We start from the raw sequence: 19,122 nt of genomic DNA, 5'->3' as shown, positions 1-19,122 counted from the left end.
TAGATTTTGTTTTGTTTTTTTTTCCTCAGTTTAACCATAGGCAACTTGCTCTTTTATGTAAAGATGTAAATCAGTACAAATAAATTGATTTAATAGGTCATCTCTTTTTAGTCATGTCATTCATGTGGCTTGCATAATTGATATTATTCAACGATTTTCTGTGTTGCACAACCAAAAGGTAGCGGTGGTTCAGAGTGTACCAACTTGAAGATTGGTGCTCTAGTCTGTACACCAAAGGCCAAAATAATGAACTATAATTTCCTCCACTGGTTTGTAGAACTGCTTTCTGTAAGAAAACTGCTCTTAACACAGACCACTTATGAAACCAGTGATAGTTACATATTAAAATGCTAGTGGTTGTGAGCAGGTAGAATAGTATGAATACGAGTAATTTAAAGGCAAGTTAAATATTTTGAAGTCTTGCATGAAAAGCTCAGATCAGCCTCATATTGGGCAACAGCTGACCCAGCAGCTCCGCAAACAAACGGACCCCCAACCCCAGGTTTAATGGTAAATGCAGGACAGAACACAGGACAAACTTGAATAATCCTGGCAGATTTATTTGATGTTACAGCAAACAGCTTAATATCCAGCTGCCATGACATGTTTCCCAGTAACTTATCGATAAATCCTCTTTAATATTGTGACATTAATACATAAATAGATCTAACATTTATAAATAGAATTTGTTTTTAATGTTCTTTTCCAGAGTCAGGTGGTGTTAAAAAAACAAAAAACCCTGTTAGAACATTTAGGGTACACAAGCAACTTTTGTTTTAAATGACTGTAGCAGTCTTATGATTCATAACCCAACCCTTTCCCACTGGCTCTGTTATCTGAGTTATATTATGGCAGTCACATTTTATCCTTAATAGATGTAAACTTTGCCAGTTTTTTTGTGTGCCATGAAATTTGCTTTCAAAAGTATTTTGTCAGTGCACTTGTGGTTAGGCTTTAAGAAGGCTTCAGTACCAAGAAAGTTTATGGAAGTCTGCTTTACTATAATATAAGGTACTTTGGTATCATAAGATTTTGGACCAGTGACATATGCAGCAGTGTTACTGTGGGTGAATAGGAAGCCCTCCTCATACAGAATGGAATGTCTCCATTATACTCCAAGATATAAACAGAGATTACCAAGTGGAGAAACATAACTTCAACGGCCACAGAATGCATACAGACTGACCTAGGAGTGTACAGAAAAAGCAATAACAGTACTCGTAACATACAGTACACAGAATATATATGCACAAAGACTGCATGATTTCAGAGAGGACAAATGGATGACAAATACTTACTCTCCAACACAGGCTGACTTTACGGATACGAGCATGAGTTTCCAAAAATTTCATGGAAGATCAAGGCCAGGTTGAAGGAAGCAAAGGAAAATGACACCTGTATGTGAATCTCTCAAACGTAAAACCCAGCTTTGAGTGGTTTAGTTACAAGCACTTGGCCTTTTAAGAAATTCACAGGTGACATCAACCAATTACAATGAGAGACACAAGAGGGAAACTAGGAGGGAGTCACATGGTGTCATTTTAGGGACAACTGGAGAATTCAGAGACGTGCTTTTCACAGAGTGAGCTCCTTCTGTACACCCCACAGGGTCTCAGCACTCTTCACCAGCTGCTTCTCCTCCTCAGGCTTCAGCGTCATGTGAATGACATCTGTCAAGCCACTGTTGCCCAGGATACAAGGGATGCTCAGGAAGACTTCGTCCTTCACCCCATGCATGCCCTATACAGTAAAAGGCAAGGAAATGTGATAGTTACAAGCTGACCTTGTCACATCTGTGGAAAGTATAGCATTTTCTTTTCAGCAAGTAAAAATAAAGACTGAAATCCTCATCTACCTGGACAAGTGTAGACACAGGGTGCACTTTGTGCAGATTCTTCATGATACTTTCCACTAGGTCAGCAACAGACATACCAATGGCCCAGGAAGTATAGCCCTTCAGCTTGATAACCTCATAGGCTCTGCAGCATGGACAAGAAATAAAAATGAGCATGGCATATAACAGACTGAAAGGAGAAATGGGTCATGTTGTGCGAGCTCTTTTTTTTAACAAGTTTATAGTAGACATTGATTGCAGCCACTGGTATTTGCATGAGAAACTTAAATTTGACGAGTTGCCCATAAGAGTTTTGAAAACAGGGATACAAAATTGATTTTTAATTAAAATATTTAACTGCCTTTAAAAGATAAGACAAATGAGTTCTACTAGCCATACAGAGGTGCACATTTACAGATACCATTTCTTCTGTTGAAACAACACATGTGGATTTCTCTCATCTTTGTAAAGATAAGTGAAATGATAAGACTCAACTGGGACACAAAGAACATTGTATTGCACATGGCTGAACTCTAAAGACCCAGCTATTACAATACAAGTCTACTGATTGGCAGACAATAAATGATGGTGCAATATTAACCTTTCTGCAGAGAGTTGCATACAACTTTCAGACATACCAATACAGATAATGGGTCATACGGCGTCATTACTGCCATTTATGGATTCAGTGTTAATCATTGTCAGGCACTTCAGTCAGACACGAGTCAAAGAGAACAAGTGAGCTTTAGTCTAACAGCATTTCATGGGGAATAGTATAGGCACTCCATACATGTTGTTAAAAACAAAAATCAGTATGTTTGAAGAGGATGACAGACTCCAGCAAATAAATTGCAACACTCACCCATCAACCACCATCTTGTGCACTGCCTTCCAGTGCTCTGGGTCACCCTCAGCCCCCATCTTTGGGTTGAGGCCTTGAAGAGAAACTCCAGCAACGTTCACGCCACTCCACACAGGCACTACGAGAAAGAAATACACCCCACTGAAACAGGAAATTCTGAACTGTACGTGACAGTATAAATTTCGCAAATAATGTCGCTAGCGTACCACTAGAGTCTCCATGCTCTCCGATGATCCAACCATGGCAGCTAGAAGGATGCAGGTGGAGCTTCTCTCCCATGATGTGGCGGAAACGAGCAGAGTCGAGGTTAGTGCCAGAGCCAATCACACGGTGACGGGGGAAGCCACTCAGTTTCCAGGCAACATAGGTCAGGATGTCCACTGGGAAGGTGCCAAATGAGAAATTATCAGCCATTAATCTGCTTCGAACAGGAATTGGACCATGTAAACCCCACATGATGTAGACTCCTTGTCTAACCTGGGTTGGAGACCACCATCAGGATGCACTTGGGGCTGTACTTGACGATGTTGGGGATGATAAACTTGAAGATGTTAACGTTACGCTGCACCAGATTGAGACGGCTCTCGCCCTCCTGCTGGCGGGCACCTGCAGTCACTACCACCACCTTAGAGTTGGCTGTCACACTGTAGTCTGAAGAGATGGAGGGAGAAAAAAAAAAAAAAAAAAAAAAAAAGTTGTATTCCACTCCAGGTTAGTCAGCAAGTAAACTAAATGACAGTTTGTCAATTCTCACCTTTATCAGCTACAATCTTGTGCGTCTTAAGGAAGAGGGATCCGTGCTGCAGGTCCATCGCCTCACCCTTCAACTTGTCCTCCATCACATCAACCAGTGCCAGCTCATCACACAAGTCCTAATTATTATATTATAGGTCAATTTAACAACCAAACAAACTTTACATAACACAGCAAACACATCATTTCTGGTAAATGTCGTTGGATCTGGTAAGTCTATTGCTCTAGCCATCACAACCTTTACATCTGTCCCAGTGAAATCCTATTGAGTAAACCTTTTTCAATCCCCAAATAAGGATAGTAGCAATCTTCTTAATTTCAACAAGTTTATTCCCCTCCTACCCGTCTTACCTTGAGCAGGATACTGACAGCAGAGGCCATGCCCACCATGCCAATACCCACTACAGTCACTTTGCACCTGCTGCCAACAGGCTCCTCCTTCATCACATGGCCAATGAGCTTCTCCATGGTGGACATCTATTAAAAGTAAAGATAAAGGAAATGAAGGATATGAGACACAAGACGTAAGGACGCCATGCAGAAGTATAAAGGGGAAGAGAATGAAGGGAAAAGGTTGGGGGGGTAAACAGAGGGGAGTGAGAGAGCATGAAGAAAGCGAGACGCATAATCTATGAAGCAATTTGAATGTGTGGTTACTAGTTGGCTCACAAAAAAGTTTCCATGACTAATTTCACATCCCACAATGAATCAAGCCTGGATTTTATTGTATTTCATCATTACAGAACTGAAATGTCATTTTCATTTGAACACTTTCATTAAGGTTGAGAGATTGAGCTTTAAAGAGCCTCTCCTTGCATCCATGGCAACCACTGCTTTTGAAAGCACTGCAGCTTGCCTCTGTGCAACAGGGAACATCCCCAGATGGCCTCACATGCACACACACTGCGTTTCCTGGCTCCACCACCGGTGTGACAAGGCACAGTTTCCACTGAGACGTGTAGATGAGCACGTATGGCCAAGTACAGGCCCAGATTAATGCACTGAGACATCTACTAGAGCTCACTTGAAACCTCTAAAGTGTATGAATGTGACCTTACATCTTCCATGATTTATGTCCTCGGTAAAGCTTTCCCAAACGGGTTTATGGTGCCAATTGATCCCTTCTAGTCTTAAATGCTGCGCCGTTAAGAGAAGAGGATAAAGCAGCCTCTGCATTAGGGTGCGGCTTACTTTTGAATGAGCATCCACTAGTGTACAAGTGACCAGTGTCCTTGAGCTGCCAGGCATCTTATCAGTTTACTTGAAACAAACAAGATGGCTGGAGCCAGAATGTCAGTCTGACATCAAGGTGACCATCTACAGCTTGTATATACACAGTTTGCTCAAAACTGTAGGATAAAAATGTAGTAGTGTAATCCATACTACATGTACCAGCATTTGGACCCATTATAATCTAGGATTATTGCCAGTGTTCTATATGGGACAGTGCTTCACTGCTGTGCTCCACAAACCAGGCAAACTGCTTCCTTAGTTGCCTGAATAAGAGGACGACTTTTAGTAGCTGGAAGAGTATAATGGGACATTACACACAGTCCTAGTGTTATCATGTTTCCCAACATTATTGTGCTCATTTGGTTAATTCTTTTGCCAGCAGGCCACTAAAGGCTATACAGGGTGTCAGGTAACGGCTGCCGTTCAGCATCTCAGTTACAATGCTGCTGCACATCTCTTGTCCACATCTGAATTCAAGAAAAGACTGTTGTTGAATTTAAGTCCTAGAAAAGCTTTACCGCCCTGCAGTCGTCATAGAACCAGACATTAATAGTTTCCCCACAGTCTGCATCTGTCAAATATTTATCCACAACTCTGTGCCAAGAAAGGTCCGATGAATCAGACAAAGCCGACAACGCGGGGACGGCATTTCTGGCAAAGCCATAAAACACCAACAAGACAATTAAAGACACTGCGTCCCTGCGATAGGCAAGCACGCCCAAGCGCAGTAAATTGCAAGGGCCAGGGTCATATATAGCTGTTGGAAGATGGTCGCCACCGCGGCTGTAGGCATGCGTAGCCAATGCGCATTTTACGTCACCAAAACCCAAGCGCCTCGATCACGGGGATGGATTCAAACAGAAAGAACATAAAAAGGTTTTTAAACACCAACGAGTCGGAATATTTCCTGTTTTTATTACATTTTATACAACGGGCGAATAAAATACTCCATAATAGCCCACAAGTAACTATGCATCTGCAGAATGCCCAAGACAACCTGTTACCTCTGCTTGACTTGTTTACTTATGCTATAAGGGAAATAATACTGACAGAAATCTTAACTGATTTAATCTGCAGCTGAACCCAATTAATACTGATTACACATCGTCACGCCCCGGTCTGTCCTCTAGCACGCGGTTTGAGACATTCAGCTTTTAAAATCTTTAAATAAAAAACAGTCTTTAGAGAGTCCTGGGTGCAGATGTGGTGTGTAGAGTCAGAGTACCGCGACCCATCTTACCTTGAAGGTTTCAAAGAAACGGGTGAAAACAGGAGTTGGAATGTGTCAGCTCCACACTAACGCTCTTTGACTGAAGTGCTGCCGGTGTGAGGGTGTCTCCCCGTATTTAAAGACAGCCTCCGGCGTGGACGTTACGTACCTACATATTAATGAGTAGTGATGGGATTTCCGGCTCTTTTTAGAGAACCGGCTCTTTCGGTTCGACTCACTAAAAAGAGTCGGCTCTTTCAGCTCCGAACCGGCTCTTCAGGTTGTTTTGTTGCTTTAATTAATTTATTATTAACAATAATATAAAATTATGCACAAAAGGAATTACTAACGTAAAAACAAGTGGTTTTATTTATATATGTTTATATATAAATATATGCGGTGGCCCCTAGAGACAAAACACGTACAAACTCCAAAACACATTTCTAGCATGAACTGAACTTATATTCAAATAATTTAAAAAAAAGTTCATTTACCTGTTATTACCACACACCAAATCCGGTCGTTGGTACTTGCTGGCTTGTGTAGCCACAAGATAACAAAGGCTCAACACTGCGCCCAGCATCCTGGAGCACTTCTGTTGTTCTTTTGTACGTGTTTTGAGTTTTTATGTGCTTCTGAGTTTTTATATGCTTCTGAGTTTTTACGTGCTTCGGAGTTTGTACGTGTTTTTACGTGTTTTGGAGTTTTTACGTGTTTTGGAGTTTGTACGTGTTTTTACGTGTTTTGGAGTTTGTACATGCTTCAGAGTTCGTACGTGATTTGAAGTTTGTATGTGCTTTGTCTCTAGGGGCCACCGTAAATATACTTTTATTTATTCACTCCACATAAAATGTAATAAATAAATCATCTAATACAAAAATCAACTATTCACATTTCAAGTTTTAACTATTTACATTTTCAGCTTTTTCCTTTCACAAATTTAAAGTGAAAAGAACACAAAACACTGCAAACCACAACACAATTAAATATAAATTATAATATGAAAACTAAAAGAACATGCATATTCTCTGTCATATGGACCTGCATGAATAAACTTTCTCAATCCTTTATCATCTGCAACCGAAAATAGTTGTGGATGATTACTATACCTTTCTAATGTTGTTGTCCCTGCCTCTCTTTCTCTCTCTCTGGCTCTGTTCCTGTGCTACTGAGTGTAACTACTGCCCCTCCCCCCTCTGCCCAGCGTAAAGCACAAGGCTCGCGTGCAGAGTGAAGCGGAAAAAAAGTGCGAGAGAGAGGCTGAGAGAAAGAAAGAAAAAAAAAAACAACACGTGACGGCTCGCGATAAGGAGCCGGCTCGCGTCGTTCACGTCAAAGAGCCGGCTCTAAGAGCCATTTCGTTCGCGAACGACCCATCACTATTAATGAGGTCGGATGGTTGTGTGGGCACTAACCCGTGTTGAATGTCACGTCCACGGCAGGATGCGGTACTGAGGTCTGGTATAATCTGCTCTGTGTCCTTTAATATTTTCAGGCAACTTGCATTTAAAACGATGGAAAACACGCACTCCGTTCTCGCCTGTGATAGATTAACGCACAGGTTACAGTGTAAGGTGAAAGTACAGGGACGCACTGCGCAGTCTGTCACAGTCCGCACATAGAAGAAATAGTTCCCACCTAAATTACTTCAAAAAGCCTCCGTGCTGGTTTCTAATGCAGTTCTGTCATCCACACGGACACAGTAACAGATAATGATTTTAAATGAGGGTAGCAACATTCTCAACATAGCATTATAACCGCGGCTTGGTTGCCGGACGTGAGTGGATATTTCGTGACAATAATAAGGGAATTTGTGTTAAAAGTGTGTAAGTCACCGAGATAAATATCACGTGGCTGTTAATTTAACAGGAAACGTTACGGTTTTGATTTGAGGATAGCCTTTCATACGCCGCCCATGTGGCCGTGACTGGAAGGAAACAGTGACTGTGTCGTCATACAGTCAGACGAGCAGCATTTCGCGCCACCTCCTGTCCACTCTGAGTTATTTCAAAACTAGTCGAGTTACTCACCCGTGTGCAATAAAACAACTCATTTGTCCTACATGTCAGGGGAAGTTTTCTTACACAGATATGATTCGGCTGGCAAAAGGCACGGAAACCAGCATCCCACCCCCCACCCCGCCTTATTAAAATTAAGTGTTCTGAATCATCAAGTGGCCTACACTGGCACAAAAAAGTGTGCTCTCAGACTGTCGATTGCTGTTGGCTGCTCTTTACACCTCTCCCGACTTGAATTTTTTTGTTGCAAAACAAAAGCTTTCAGTTAGGACAACGTGATGTCCTCTTGGCTCACAGCTTTCAATGCATTTTTGAGCATGTGAGAAAAAAAAAACACATGAAAATAAATGGACGATAAAAGGTCAAATCGGGTCGACTTTAGTTAAATCGCTTTTCTGGGCAGTTTAAAACCAAAGATTTAATAGTGGAGTGATTATGCACCCTTTTCTCATTTTAATAAGGTTATCAGTCATTGCTAATTGAAAAGTTCACTCAAATGAATGTACAAATTATGCTGCAATGTGTAATTTTCTAAGCATGCCCGTTTAATATATATCCTTCTGGAAGCAATGTGTTTGATGAAGTTGGAAACTGAAATTGTCACCTATTTATTTGACACAGTTCTTGGAGGATATGGAAAAGAGAATTCAAGTATCCCAGAGGATTTTCTGTCAGAGCACGTGTGAATAGTGGAATATGTTAACTTGCCCTTGAAAGGATCATAAAGATAACTTAGGTATTCTTCAGTCATGACACCTAAAATACGCACTCACACAGGCCCTGGCCACTTTGTTAGGTACAGCTGTGATTCACATGGCAGGAACTCACTCCATTTACTCATGTAGACATAGCCAAGGCAACCTGCTGAAGTTCAAACTGAGCATCAGAATAGAAAAGGAAGGTGATTTAAGTAACACAAAATGTGACATGGGTTTTGATGCTAAACAGGCTGGTGTGAGTATTTCAGAAACGTCCAGTGTACTGGGGTTTTTCTATACTGTTTACAGAGGATGGCCTGAAAAAAAGGACCTATCCAGTGAAATGCAGTTCTCTGGGAGAACATGCCTTATCATGCCAAAGTTCAGACAAGAGTGACCAGACTGCTTCAGTCTGATAGGAAGGCAACAGTAATTCAAATAACCATTAGTTATAACCAGGGTATGTAGAAGAACATCTCAGGTTGCACAACACATTGAACTTTGAAGTATAGGAGCAGCAAATCACACAAGTTGCCACTCCTGTGTAAGAACAGGAAACTGAGGCCACAGTTGGCATTAGTTCACTAAAATTGGACAATAAAACATTGCATCATCTGATTCTGACATTCTGATGGTAGGTTCAGAATCTGGCAAAAAAGAAAATTATAGGATGAAGTCATCCTGCCTTGTATCAACAGTTCAGTCTGGTGGTGGTGGGATCTATTTTCTTTGCATACTTTGGCTTCCTTAGTACCAATTACTATTAATTCCTTATTTGGAAGTTTGCTCATTTACAAAGACATGAACACCAAAATCCAGGAAAAAGCACATTACATAACAGTTATAGATTGATTTGCTTGTCATTGAGTAAAGGAAGTATTTCATCCCCAAGCAAAACACGACTTACTTGGAGACGTACTTGGAGAAGAGTGCCTGCTCGGCAACTTGAAGCTTCAGCTCCCTCTACTGATTTCCTACAGAACTGAGGTCTGGAGACCAGCTAGGCCACTCCACAACCTTTACGTGCTTCTTCTTTAACCACTCTTTTGTTGCCTTGGAATTACATTTTGGGTCACTGTCATACTGGAAGACCCATTCACAACCTCTCTTCAGTGTTCTGGCTGGGAGAAGCAGGTTTCAATCCAGGATTTTACACTAGTGCAGCAAAGTCGCCATGTGAAACCACCTCAAAGCATCAGAATCAGAATCAGAATACTTTATTGATCCCTAGGGGAAATTATTTTATGTTACAGTGCTCCATTATAAACAAACATTAACAAGACAGACAATACCCTAACTAAGAATAGTACAATATATACATATATTAGGGGTGCAACGATACTCGTATCGATATTGAACCGTTTGATATAGTGCTTTCGGTTCAGTACGCATATGTATCGAACAATACAAAATACATTTTTAATTTATTTTATCAACTTTCCTTCTGACTATGCTGTCTGTGTTGAGCGCTCAGTGGATCTGCGCTCGACAGTGCAGCAGCCTAGGCGGAGTAGTCGAACGCAGATTCACTGAGCGCAGGGCAAGCTAGCGAGACAGAAGTTTAAGCTCTCCTTGCAACATGGCAAATTGAACCTTCCCCACCCTCATTCAGATCTGGCGTTTGGAACTATTTTGGTTTTCATGTGACATATGACCCTGAAGGTAAGCACATCATGGACTAAAGTAAAACAGTATGTTGGATGTGCCACGCAATGCTCAATTACATGGGTGGGAGCTAGTGTGTTAGCGCAGTTAGCTCGTTAACGTGTTGGCTGTCCAGCCCCATGCACGGGCGATCTGCGGTAGCTCATTAACGGAGATTTGCCGTGTTGTGGCGTTAACCTCATTTCAACTAGATTTACGCTGACAGCACTAGTGGGAACACAACAAATATGACTGCACATTTACACCGACATCATCCTAGTGCAAAGACAAGTGGAAGCAGACAAAAACAACAAACATGCATGCTACAAACTTTACCCAAGTCATTTAGACAGCCGTTAGCACATGATTCTCCTTATGGGGACCTGATATGTTTAATATGCTGCTGAGAATATAGCCCAGAAGAAGCGTATAGTATAGCTTTTATTTTGGAAAGAGCCATTTCTCTGTAATAAACTCTCTTTTCCAAAGATGAGTGATTCCTCAATCAGATACAGGGCTCGCAAAATCGCCTGTCCAACGTCCCGGGGCTAGCGATTTTTCCAGTCGGGCTACCAAAATCTATCTCTGCCCTGCCCGTCGGGCTATCATAGGAAGGAAAAATATACGTCAATGCTTTTGCATTCTTTCGGAAATGTAGCTGGGTAATTATGTCATTGGCATCGGTGAGCCACTGTCAATATGTGACATATTGAAATCGCATTTGAATTTGCGCTTGTTTTTTGCTTTCACTTTGCAATCGTGTGAACTGTGTATAGAGAGCGACAGCACTGATTGGTGAGTGATGATCATTTGCGCACCAATTCCTCTGACATCGTCTTATCAATCGTTAGCTTACTATGCAAACATGACAAGTGAAATCTCCCGCAGCAAGCTTAAACATGTGAGAGGTTGATCGTGCAGAGAATCGCTGAGCATTATGTGAGTGCGTGTGTAAAAGCAGCAGGATATATATTGTAGCGGGTCAGGGCTGTTCGGGGTTCTGTTTGTACAGTTATGTTTTGTTTATGTTGCCATAGTGACGGGTGACGCCCTCTCTCTGCGACGGTGTGTCCTTCCTGGGTCAGAGGGCGCCCTGTGTGTTGTTGCTGCTGTGCTGTTGCCGCGCTGAGCAGTTAGCTAGCGGCAGTGTTCTTCTGCAGATGTTAATAAACGGCTGTGCTCCCTGGCTAGCTCACGGGAAGCAAGACCAAACGATATCTCCGTCTCCTCCTTGTCTGAGCTCGCCACATTGGTGTCAGAAGTGGGATGATGGTGGCACCCCATGTTCTGACCCGAGTGACTTTTCCCCCGCCGGTCGTGACCGGCCGGTGCGGCAAAAGAAGGCACCTGGACATTTGCAGGACTTTGTGTGGGGTAATGGGGTCGTCGGGGACGACTGACCCCTTAGGTGGGGGCTATGTAGCGGGTCAGGGCTGTTCGGGGTTCTGTTTGTACAGTTATGTTTTGTTTATGTTGCCATAGTGACGGGTGACGCCCTCTCGCTGCCACGGTGTGTCCTTCCGGGGTCAGAGGGCGCCCCGTGTGGTGTTGTTGTTGTTGTGCTGTTGCCGCGCTGAGCAGTTAGCTAGCGGCAGTGTTCTTCTGCAGATGTTAATAAACGGCTGTGCTCCCTGGCTAGCTCACGGGAAGCAAGACCAAACGATACCTCCGTCTCCTCCTTGTCTGAGCTCGCCACATTGGTGTCAGAAGTGGGATGATGGTGGCACCCCATGTTCTGACCCGAGTGACTTTTCCCCCGCCGGTCGTGACCGGCCGGTGCGGCAAAAGAAGGCACCTGGACATTTGCAGGACTTTGTGTGGGGTAATGGGGTCGTCGGGGACGACTGACCCCTTAGGTGGGGGCTATGTAGCGGGTCAGGGCTGTTCGGGGTTCTGTTTGTACAGTTATGTTTTGTTTATGTTGCCATAGTGACGGGTGACGCCCTCTCGCTGCCACGGTGTGTCCTTCCGGGGTCAGAGGGCGCCCTGTGTGTTGTTGTTGCTGTGCTGTTGCCGCGCTGTGCAGTTAGCTAGCGGCAGTGTTCTTCTGCAGATGTTAATAAACGGCTGTGCTCCCTGGCTAGCTCACGGGAAGCAAGACCAAACGATACCTCCGTCTCCTCCTTGTCTGAGCTCGCCACAATATTTTAGTTCTGCTGAGCCAAATAAGACAGGTCAGGGTGAAGAAGTGACAGCCAAAGAAAAGCTTACCACAAAATGGAAAAGTTATGACAAATCAGACCATAAGGCAAAAAGAAAGTGCAGCTTTATGGTTTCATGGACAAAAGAATTTCTGTGGCTGCAATATGACAAGCGAAATAACCAGGGCTGCTCATAAGGTCCGAAGGTGCGCATTTGCTGTCAAAATAAAAAACGGGCACAAGATAAGAAGTTGCAACGCGTGTTTGCATACATAAGATTTTCAGGAGGAGGACAGACATTTGTTTAGAACTCTTAAAGATGTCGAAGAAGCTCCTTTAAGCAATTACTGTGATGTTCCTCCACCTCCAAAGAAATGTCAGAAGGAGTCCGAACCACAAAAGAAGCACGTATTCTCGGAAAAGTAGTTGCAGGAGGTGAGCTGGCTTCAAACAAATGATGAACGCACAGAGATGTGGTGCGGAATGTGCCGTGAAAATTTAATAAATGACAAATTAAGGCATGAACATTTTTGTTGTATCGAAAAAATATCGAACCGTGACACCAAAGTATCGAACCGAACCGTGAATTTTGTGTATTGTTGCACCCCTACTAATGATGGGTCTGTACATGTGGGTTCTTGAGCAGGGAGACGTTGTGGGTGCTGCAAGTTTTCCATCTGTTGCGGTGTAGTGTGTTACCAGTGGTGTTTGTGCTCCCAACTGCCTTCAGATCAGTAACAAGCTCTACTTGTGTGGTTTTGTGCTGATCCACCATCTTTCTCATAATCATCCTCCCACCATGAGGAACAATCTTGCATAGAACTCCAGACCAAGGACAATTGATAGTCATTTTATATTTCTTCTATTTTAGAATAATCATATTGACACTTCTCACTAAGCTTCTTGCTGGTGTTCGGTAGCCCATTCTAGCCTTGTGCAGGTCCACAATCTTGTCCCTGACTTCCTTTGACAGCCCTTTGGTCTTGCCTACGGTGGTGAAGAGGTTGGAATGGAAGAAATTGATTCTGTGGATGGGTGCGCTTTATTCACATAACAAACTGAGATCATGAGTATCTGATATTGATTGACTGACTGATTGTTTAATTGGCTGTAAGCTGTTTGCCCCATGAGCAGACCGCCAGTCTGTGGGAGCCAGAATTCTGGCCGGGTTGTCAGTGATCAAATAAAGCACCTTTGGGATGTGGTGGAGTAGAAGATTCACATTATGGATGTGCAACTGACAAATCCACTGCATCTGTTAGAACATTGCCTGTCTAAGACAGTGCAGACAGTTCACTGTTGTGCAGTCATGGCTGCTGACCCCTGAAAACCTCCGTTGCAGCTGCCGCTGCCACATGCTGCCACTGCTGCTGTTCACATAACATTTCCTAAACCTCACCTTTACCACAGTCTTATTCTTTTTTCTGTTAGCTAGTTGGAGCTTAATAGCGATGAAACAGTATAGTCAGAAAGTTAATAGAATTGTTATCTGCTTCCTGTTGTGTCTGCTTTGTGTATATTGTGCATTCATGAAACAATCCATTGCATGTGGCTGGGAGAACTGTGTGATAATGTTTTGTGTGGGTTGTTTTTTTTTTTTTCAATTAAATTGATGTCTAATAAATGAGGATATTGTTAAAAGCCTAAATGAATGAAATTAAATCAAGTAAAAAATGCAATTACACTTAGATTTTAATGCATATAATTGTAAACAGTGGTGTGGTGGTTATCACCGTTTACAGAAAGAAGGTCCTTGATTTGAATAGAGTCTGGGACCTTTCTGTGTTGAGTTTGCATGTTTTTCCTGTCTCTGCATATGCCATCTTTGAGTGCCGGGCTTCCCATCTACAGTCCAAAGACATGCATGGCGTTAGAATAATTAGTGACTCTAAATTGACAGTAGGTGGGAGTGTGAGCATGAATGGTTGTTTGTCTCTGTGTATTAGCCCTGCGACAGACTGGCATCCTGTCACGAGTGTGCCCTGTCTCTTACCCGTTGACAGCTGGTAAATGCTCCAGCACCCCCTCGTGCCCCTGAATTGGATAAGTGGAATAAAATGGCTGAGTGGATGGAAGCTGCTTTATTTATTACTCCCAGGTTTTACCACAGTTATCACATTCACTGATGTTCTTCATTGATAACCTTTTACATGTCCATTTATCAATCCTAATGCAATGCAAGCTGCTCACCAGCAGGAGGTGCTGTTATAAAAGCAGCAAAACTAACTCAGCCTCCTCTTTAAATTGAAATCATTTCCAGTCGGGTTTGATTATAATGCAAGCAGCATCTAAACAGTTATTTCATCCAGCAAAATCCTGCGCCAAACTCGCTGAAATTAAATCATTCGCAATTATGCGGTAATCTCTCGTTATGCTATGAATTATTCATCACATTGAGTTCTAGTCTAGTGGCTCAGTAGGAGTCCACAACGAGTAGTGGTTTTAGACCCACAGGGGTCTTCTACTTTATCTTAGTGCAGCACAGCTGAAGAAAATTTGTTGACTGAGATGTATTTCACAGTTTTTAGGTAAACATTTTAGATCAACTACTCCTGCGCAACAATATACCCTGCTGTATCAAATCAGATGTAACAAATTATCCCAGGAACCCCAGGCTGTTTCTCCTTAAACTGTAGCACCAGCTGTTGACATTCAACAAGCTCAGTCTCACTGCCTGTGACTTTAAAAATAATAAACACTTCACTACATTGTGTTGAGGTGATCCAGTGTATGGCAAAGACAGTATATGACACTGCTGAAAACAGATTAAGTTTCATTAGATGTGTGAGAAATCATGCTTCATCTCCTGGCGTTTAATGTTCTCAGTTTGCCTGCAGCGATATATATACTCCAAACTTTCCCAGACTCCAAGCAGCTTCTTCTTGTCCTTGCTATTGAATTTCTTGTCTTTGCCTCCATCATGCGCCGTCACTTTCAATGTGCTCCAGAGAGTGTGTAAATTGAGTCACTGCTGGGCCCCACAGTGGAATAAAAAGACACCAGTTTGTCATGTTAGCTTCCCCTTTCTCACCAAAGCATCATTTGCCAACATACAGTTATTGCACAGGGCGTTGGGACCGGGGGGTGTCTGTTGTGGGTGATATCTGTCTCAGGCTGCTCCAGTAATGGAGAGGAATCTAATCACCTCACTACAGCCTCCTCTTCCTCCTCCAGCCTGTGTTTAGAAATAGAACTGTGGCAGAGAAAATAAGGCCACATCAATCATAAAAGGATTCTCCAGGGAGCCACTTGATGCTCAGAACTCTGGCAGAACAACATCCAGCTTACTGGTGTTACCTCATTTTACCTCTGATGCACACAGTCTAATTTATAGTTTTCCTTTGCTCATTTGTCCTTCGGTTTCTTTCGGCACGACTCGAACACTCTCGCTCCTCTTTCCCTTTCTTCTCACAATCAAGTTGCATCGTTCTCATTCTTACATCTCTCCTTCCTTCCCAGCTCCCAGCGCTCCCTCTCCTTTCTTCTCCTTGCTTCCAAATTTGCTTCACACACACCTTCTGCCTAAGACTGATAACATCCCTGATGGAGTTCCTTTATTAGCTACCCACAGGCAGATTAACCAGAGCAATAATACACCAATCAACAGCAATTACGCACTGATAAGCCCAGGGAGATCTCTGCTGGGTGTGGGAAAGGATGTGGCATTTGTAGAGTGATTGCATGTGTTTTAGTGCAGGATTAAAGGTTGTGTGTCTGTGCATACATTTACACGTGTTTTACAAGTATATTTAATTGAGCACGCTTTGTTTTTTGCCTGCGGTTTTAATCCCTTCATAGGGCATATTATTATGATCAGATGTGAAATCAGTCCTAGTCTCAAGGTTCTTCTCAGGTGCTAATTGAAGCCATGACTAGGCAAGCTGTATTCTCATCTGTGCAGTTGCAAAGTTATTAATGAAAGCATGAGTGCAGCAAACCAGCTGGGTAAACAGGGGCTTAGAATCAATATGGTATATCATTTATTCTCCAAGTATACCATTATGATTGAAGACATCCTTTCTCCCATCATTACACATTAAAACACTTCATTTGCAATGTTGGCACTTGTTCGTTTTTGGACATCACAGCTTAAACAGCAGGCTGGCATTGTTATAGAGCACCTAAATGATGATGAAAACGAGTGGAAGCATAGATATGAGTTTTCCCCCTGCAGGCATTCACACACCAGCCAAGTCTGACTTCAACAACAGCTGCATGAATTTAACCTGCCCCCCTTCCAGTCTGTTTTTCTGTGCATGTGCAAAAAGACGCTTTCACGTGCATGCATGTACACACCTGCATGTGCACAAACTCATGCGTTTGCGAGCACAGTCTTCCTTTTAATGCCAAACCAGAGACCTTGGAATCTGTTTACTGCTGTGCTGCTGGAAAGCCCACCAATCTTTCAGTTCCAGATTTGCTTTAAGTGAACTTGGCGAACTGTGTGTGGATACAGCAGATTAGTCCTCCTTCAGAAACAGTGATCCAGCGGACCTCTGATTATTTTTATTTTTTTTAATTTGCTGTTTTATTCAGTCACAGGGCAGCAGATATTGATTAACTATGGTGTTTTATGTCTGAATGTTTGCCATGTTGGTCTTCTGTAACTGTGAGGCAGCTCCAGTTGTGACCTCAGAAAGTTATTTCGAGAACACAAAATAAAAGACATTCAATTTAGATTTCAAGCCTGAAACTGAATACATTTCCCGTTGCTCTCCAATCTCTAATTATTTCGTAGGACTTACAACTGTGCCACTGTTTAAAGACAGCGTGCGCACATGCATGGTAGACTGCAGCAGGTAGCCTCACATTCTTTTATATGTCACTGGAGATGCTATGTGAAGCTTCTGCCTCCCAGTCCGGTGACCTTAACACCTGTGATTGATATTGGAAGGGAGATGTATGTGTGCAGGCATGGTCTAGGTGGTGTGTGTGTAAGTGTGTGCGCTTGCGTGCATGAATGGTTAAGGTTAATTGAAGTTGTTAGAGTGAAAATGATTCCCTCAGGGGGGACGTAGCAGGTGGAGGCAATGGGTGGGTGCAGCAGCCGGTGACGGAGAGAGGGGTGAGATGGAGGAATAAAGAGAAGGGGGGGTGGGGGGTCAAAGGGATTGCTCGTCCCCTCCAGTGCTAAGAGGCAGTGATACATGAGGACGGAGAGATGATGTGATTCATCTAAAGGTCAAGTTTGTCTGTCCGTCCCTCCATCTGACCCCTCCACCCATCACTGTTTCTTGCCTCAGAGCTCCTTGTGTTTCTCCTTACTTATCTTGAGTAAACCGGGTCCAAGTGAGTCTTTTTCACATAGTCATTCACACCAGAGCATCTGTTAAAGCACCCTCATCCTGTCTCACGCATCCTTCTATATCTCTTGCTCTGTCTGTCTGTCCCCCCCATGTGGCCTTTCCCCTCTCCTCCCATACTAGCCTTCATTTCACAGATGACAGGTTGGCTGACTGTAATCCAACAGATGCTGGGGCGGGAAGGCCTGACCAACTGTTTTAACTCCAATCAGCTTTTATTGCTCTCCAGAGGAGCCCCACACAACCCCCTGCCAGCATGACATTTCAGAGAGCAGGAGAGTAAAGGCGAAAGTAGGAGAGAGCAGTAGCTATACTCTGCGTATCTGTATGCACATGTGTGACTATGCGTGTGTGATGATAAAGGTAGGGGGCTGATGGAGAAAAAGGGTGACAGTCATTACCCTCTGTGCCTGGTGTGGAGCCAAACTGCTGGCCTCAATCAACTTAGACACATGTGTTTGTGTGTGTGCGAGACAGCGAGAGTCCAGCGTCAGCAGGGATGGAGATGTCGCTGGTAATACATCTGCCACCGTTGCCCGCTCCCGACAGCCCGAGCCACCCCTGCATCGCCCACGTCTGTCGCCTCCTTCCCGCTCTCCATCCATCTCTGCAGCCCACCTCCATTCCACAGCCTCTCAGCCTCTCAGCCACAGCCTCCCACAAAGACAAAGGAAGCGGCAACTTACAGTAGTGTGACTTTGAAGCTATAGTTGCTTGTGTCATACGTATAATCTATGATCCAAAGCCATGTATTTGAAGGCGTACTAAATGTTACTGTATGCACAGTTACTATCAAAGGTGCTGCATGTTTAGCAGTCTTCCTGAAGTAGCAACAGTATGTTTTTGTGTTTTTGTATTAGTAAAACAATGATAGTCTTTCAGATATTATGCAGGCAATTTTATGTTATTGACATATAAATCCAGTGAAAACTAAGAAACAATTACTTGGTAATGGCATAAGTGTAGAACAAAGCATTGAGGCTAAGCAGCTTAGCTTTGACTGGTGATTAATGCACTGATTTACCCTCTGGTAATTTAAACTAGTTATGCTAACTGCAAATGGGGTACCTCAATGTTTGTGATGTTGTGATGGAGTACCTACAGTAACAAAAAATAATAGAAAAAAAAGAGTGTTTACTGAAGCACAAACATTTAAATGGCACATCTACAAATTCTCACTGGGTTCTGCTAAGTAGCACAATAGCAGACACCAAGAAGCCATTGAGTATTTGATATAATGGCACCTCTGTTTATTGGATGATTAGTAGGGTTTTACTGCTCTCTGTAGAAGCGTGGGCCACTTGAACTCTGCAGCTTGACCTGCAGGCAATTAAAAGCAGTGAAAGCTAGAGAAAGATTTATTGGGGTGCAGGAGAAGCTTAGCTCTTCTAATCACTTTTACTGGTGCTGCCACAAAGAGGTCATG

The 19,122-nt window shown here is 43.1% G+C and overlaps 1 protein-coding gene across 1 annotated transcript; it reads right to left on the bottom strand.

Moving 5' to 3' along the window:
* Positions 1 to 528: 528 nt before the first annotated feature.
* Positions 529 to 6,012, bottom strand: ldha (lactate dehydrogenase A4). Its single transcript, XM_085359064.1, has 8 exons — positions 5,923 to 6,012; positions 3,801 to 3,926; positions 3,451 to 3,568; positions 3,174 to 3,347; positions 2,903 to 3,076; positions 2,697 to 2,814; positions 1,856 to 1,979; positions 529 to 1,740 (listed from the first exon to the last, which is right to left on the bottom strand). Exons 2-8 carry the CDS (start codon positions 3,924 to 3,926, stop codon positions 1,576 to 1,578), a joined length of 999 nt encoding a protein of 332 aa, XP_085215190.1. The 5' UTR covers positions 5,923 to 6,012; the 3' UTR covers positions 529 to 1,575.
* Positions 6,013 to 19,122: the final 13,110 nt, after the last annotated feature.

This window comes from Diplotaxodon limnothrissa, linkage group LG7 (assembly GCF_057381915.1).
Source record: "Diplotaxodon limnothrissa isolate DT_005_m linkage group LG7, D_limnothrissa_male_GT1.1, whole genome shotgun sequence".
Classification (NCBI taxonomy): Eukaryota; Metazoa; Chordata; class Actinopteri; order Cichliformes; family Cichlidae; genus Diplotaxodon; species Diplotaxodon limnothrissa.
This window is presented reverse-complemented; position numbering and strand designations above follow the sequence as displayed.

What these genes read in the sequence shown, in the direction of transcription:
- ldha (XM_085359064.1), bottom strand. Translation starts at nt 3,926, where the DNA reads ATGTCCACCATGGAGAAGCTCATTGGCCATGTGATGAAGGAGGAGCCT. An exon ending in CTGTCAGTATCCTGCTCAAG is followed by an intron (nt 3,569 to 3,800) that starts GTAAGACGGGTA and finishes TATAATAATTAG; the next exon opens with GACTTGTGTGATGAGCTGGC. An exon ending in GATGGTGGTCTCCAACCCAG is followed by an intron (nt 3,077 to 3,173) that starts GTTAGACAAGGA and finishes GCACCTTCCCAG; the next exon opens with TGGACATCCTGACCTATGTT.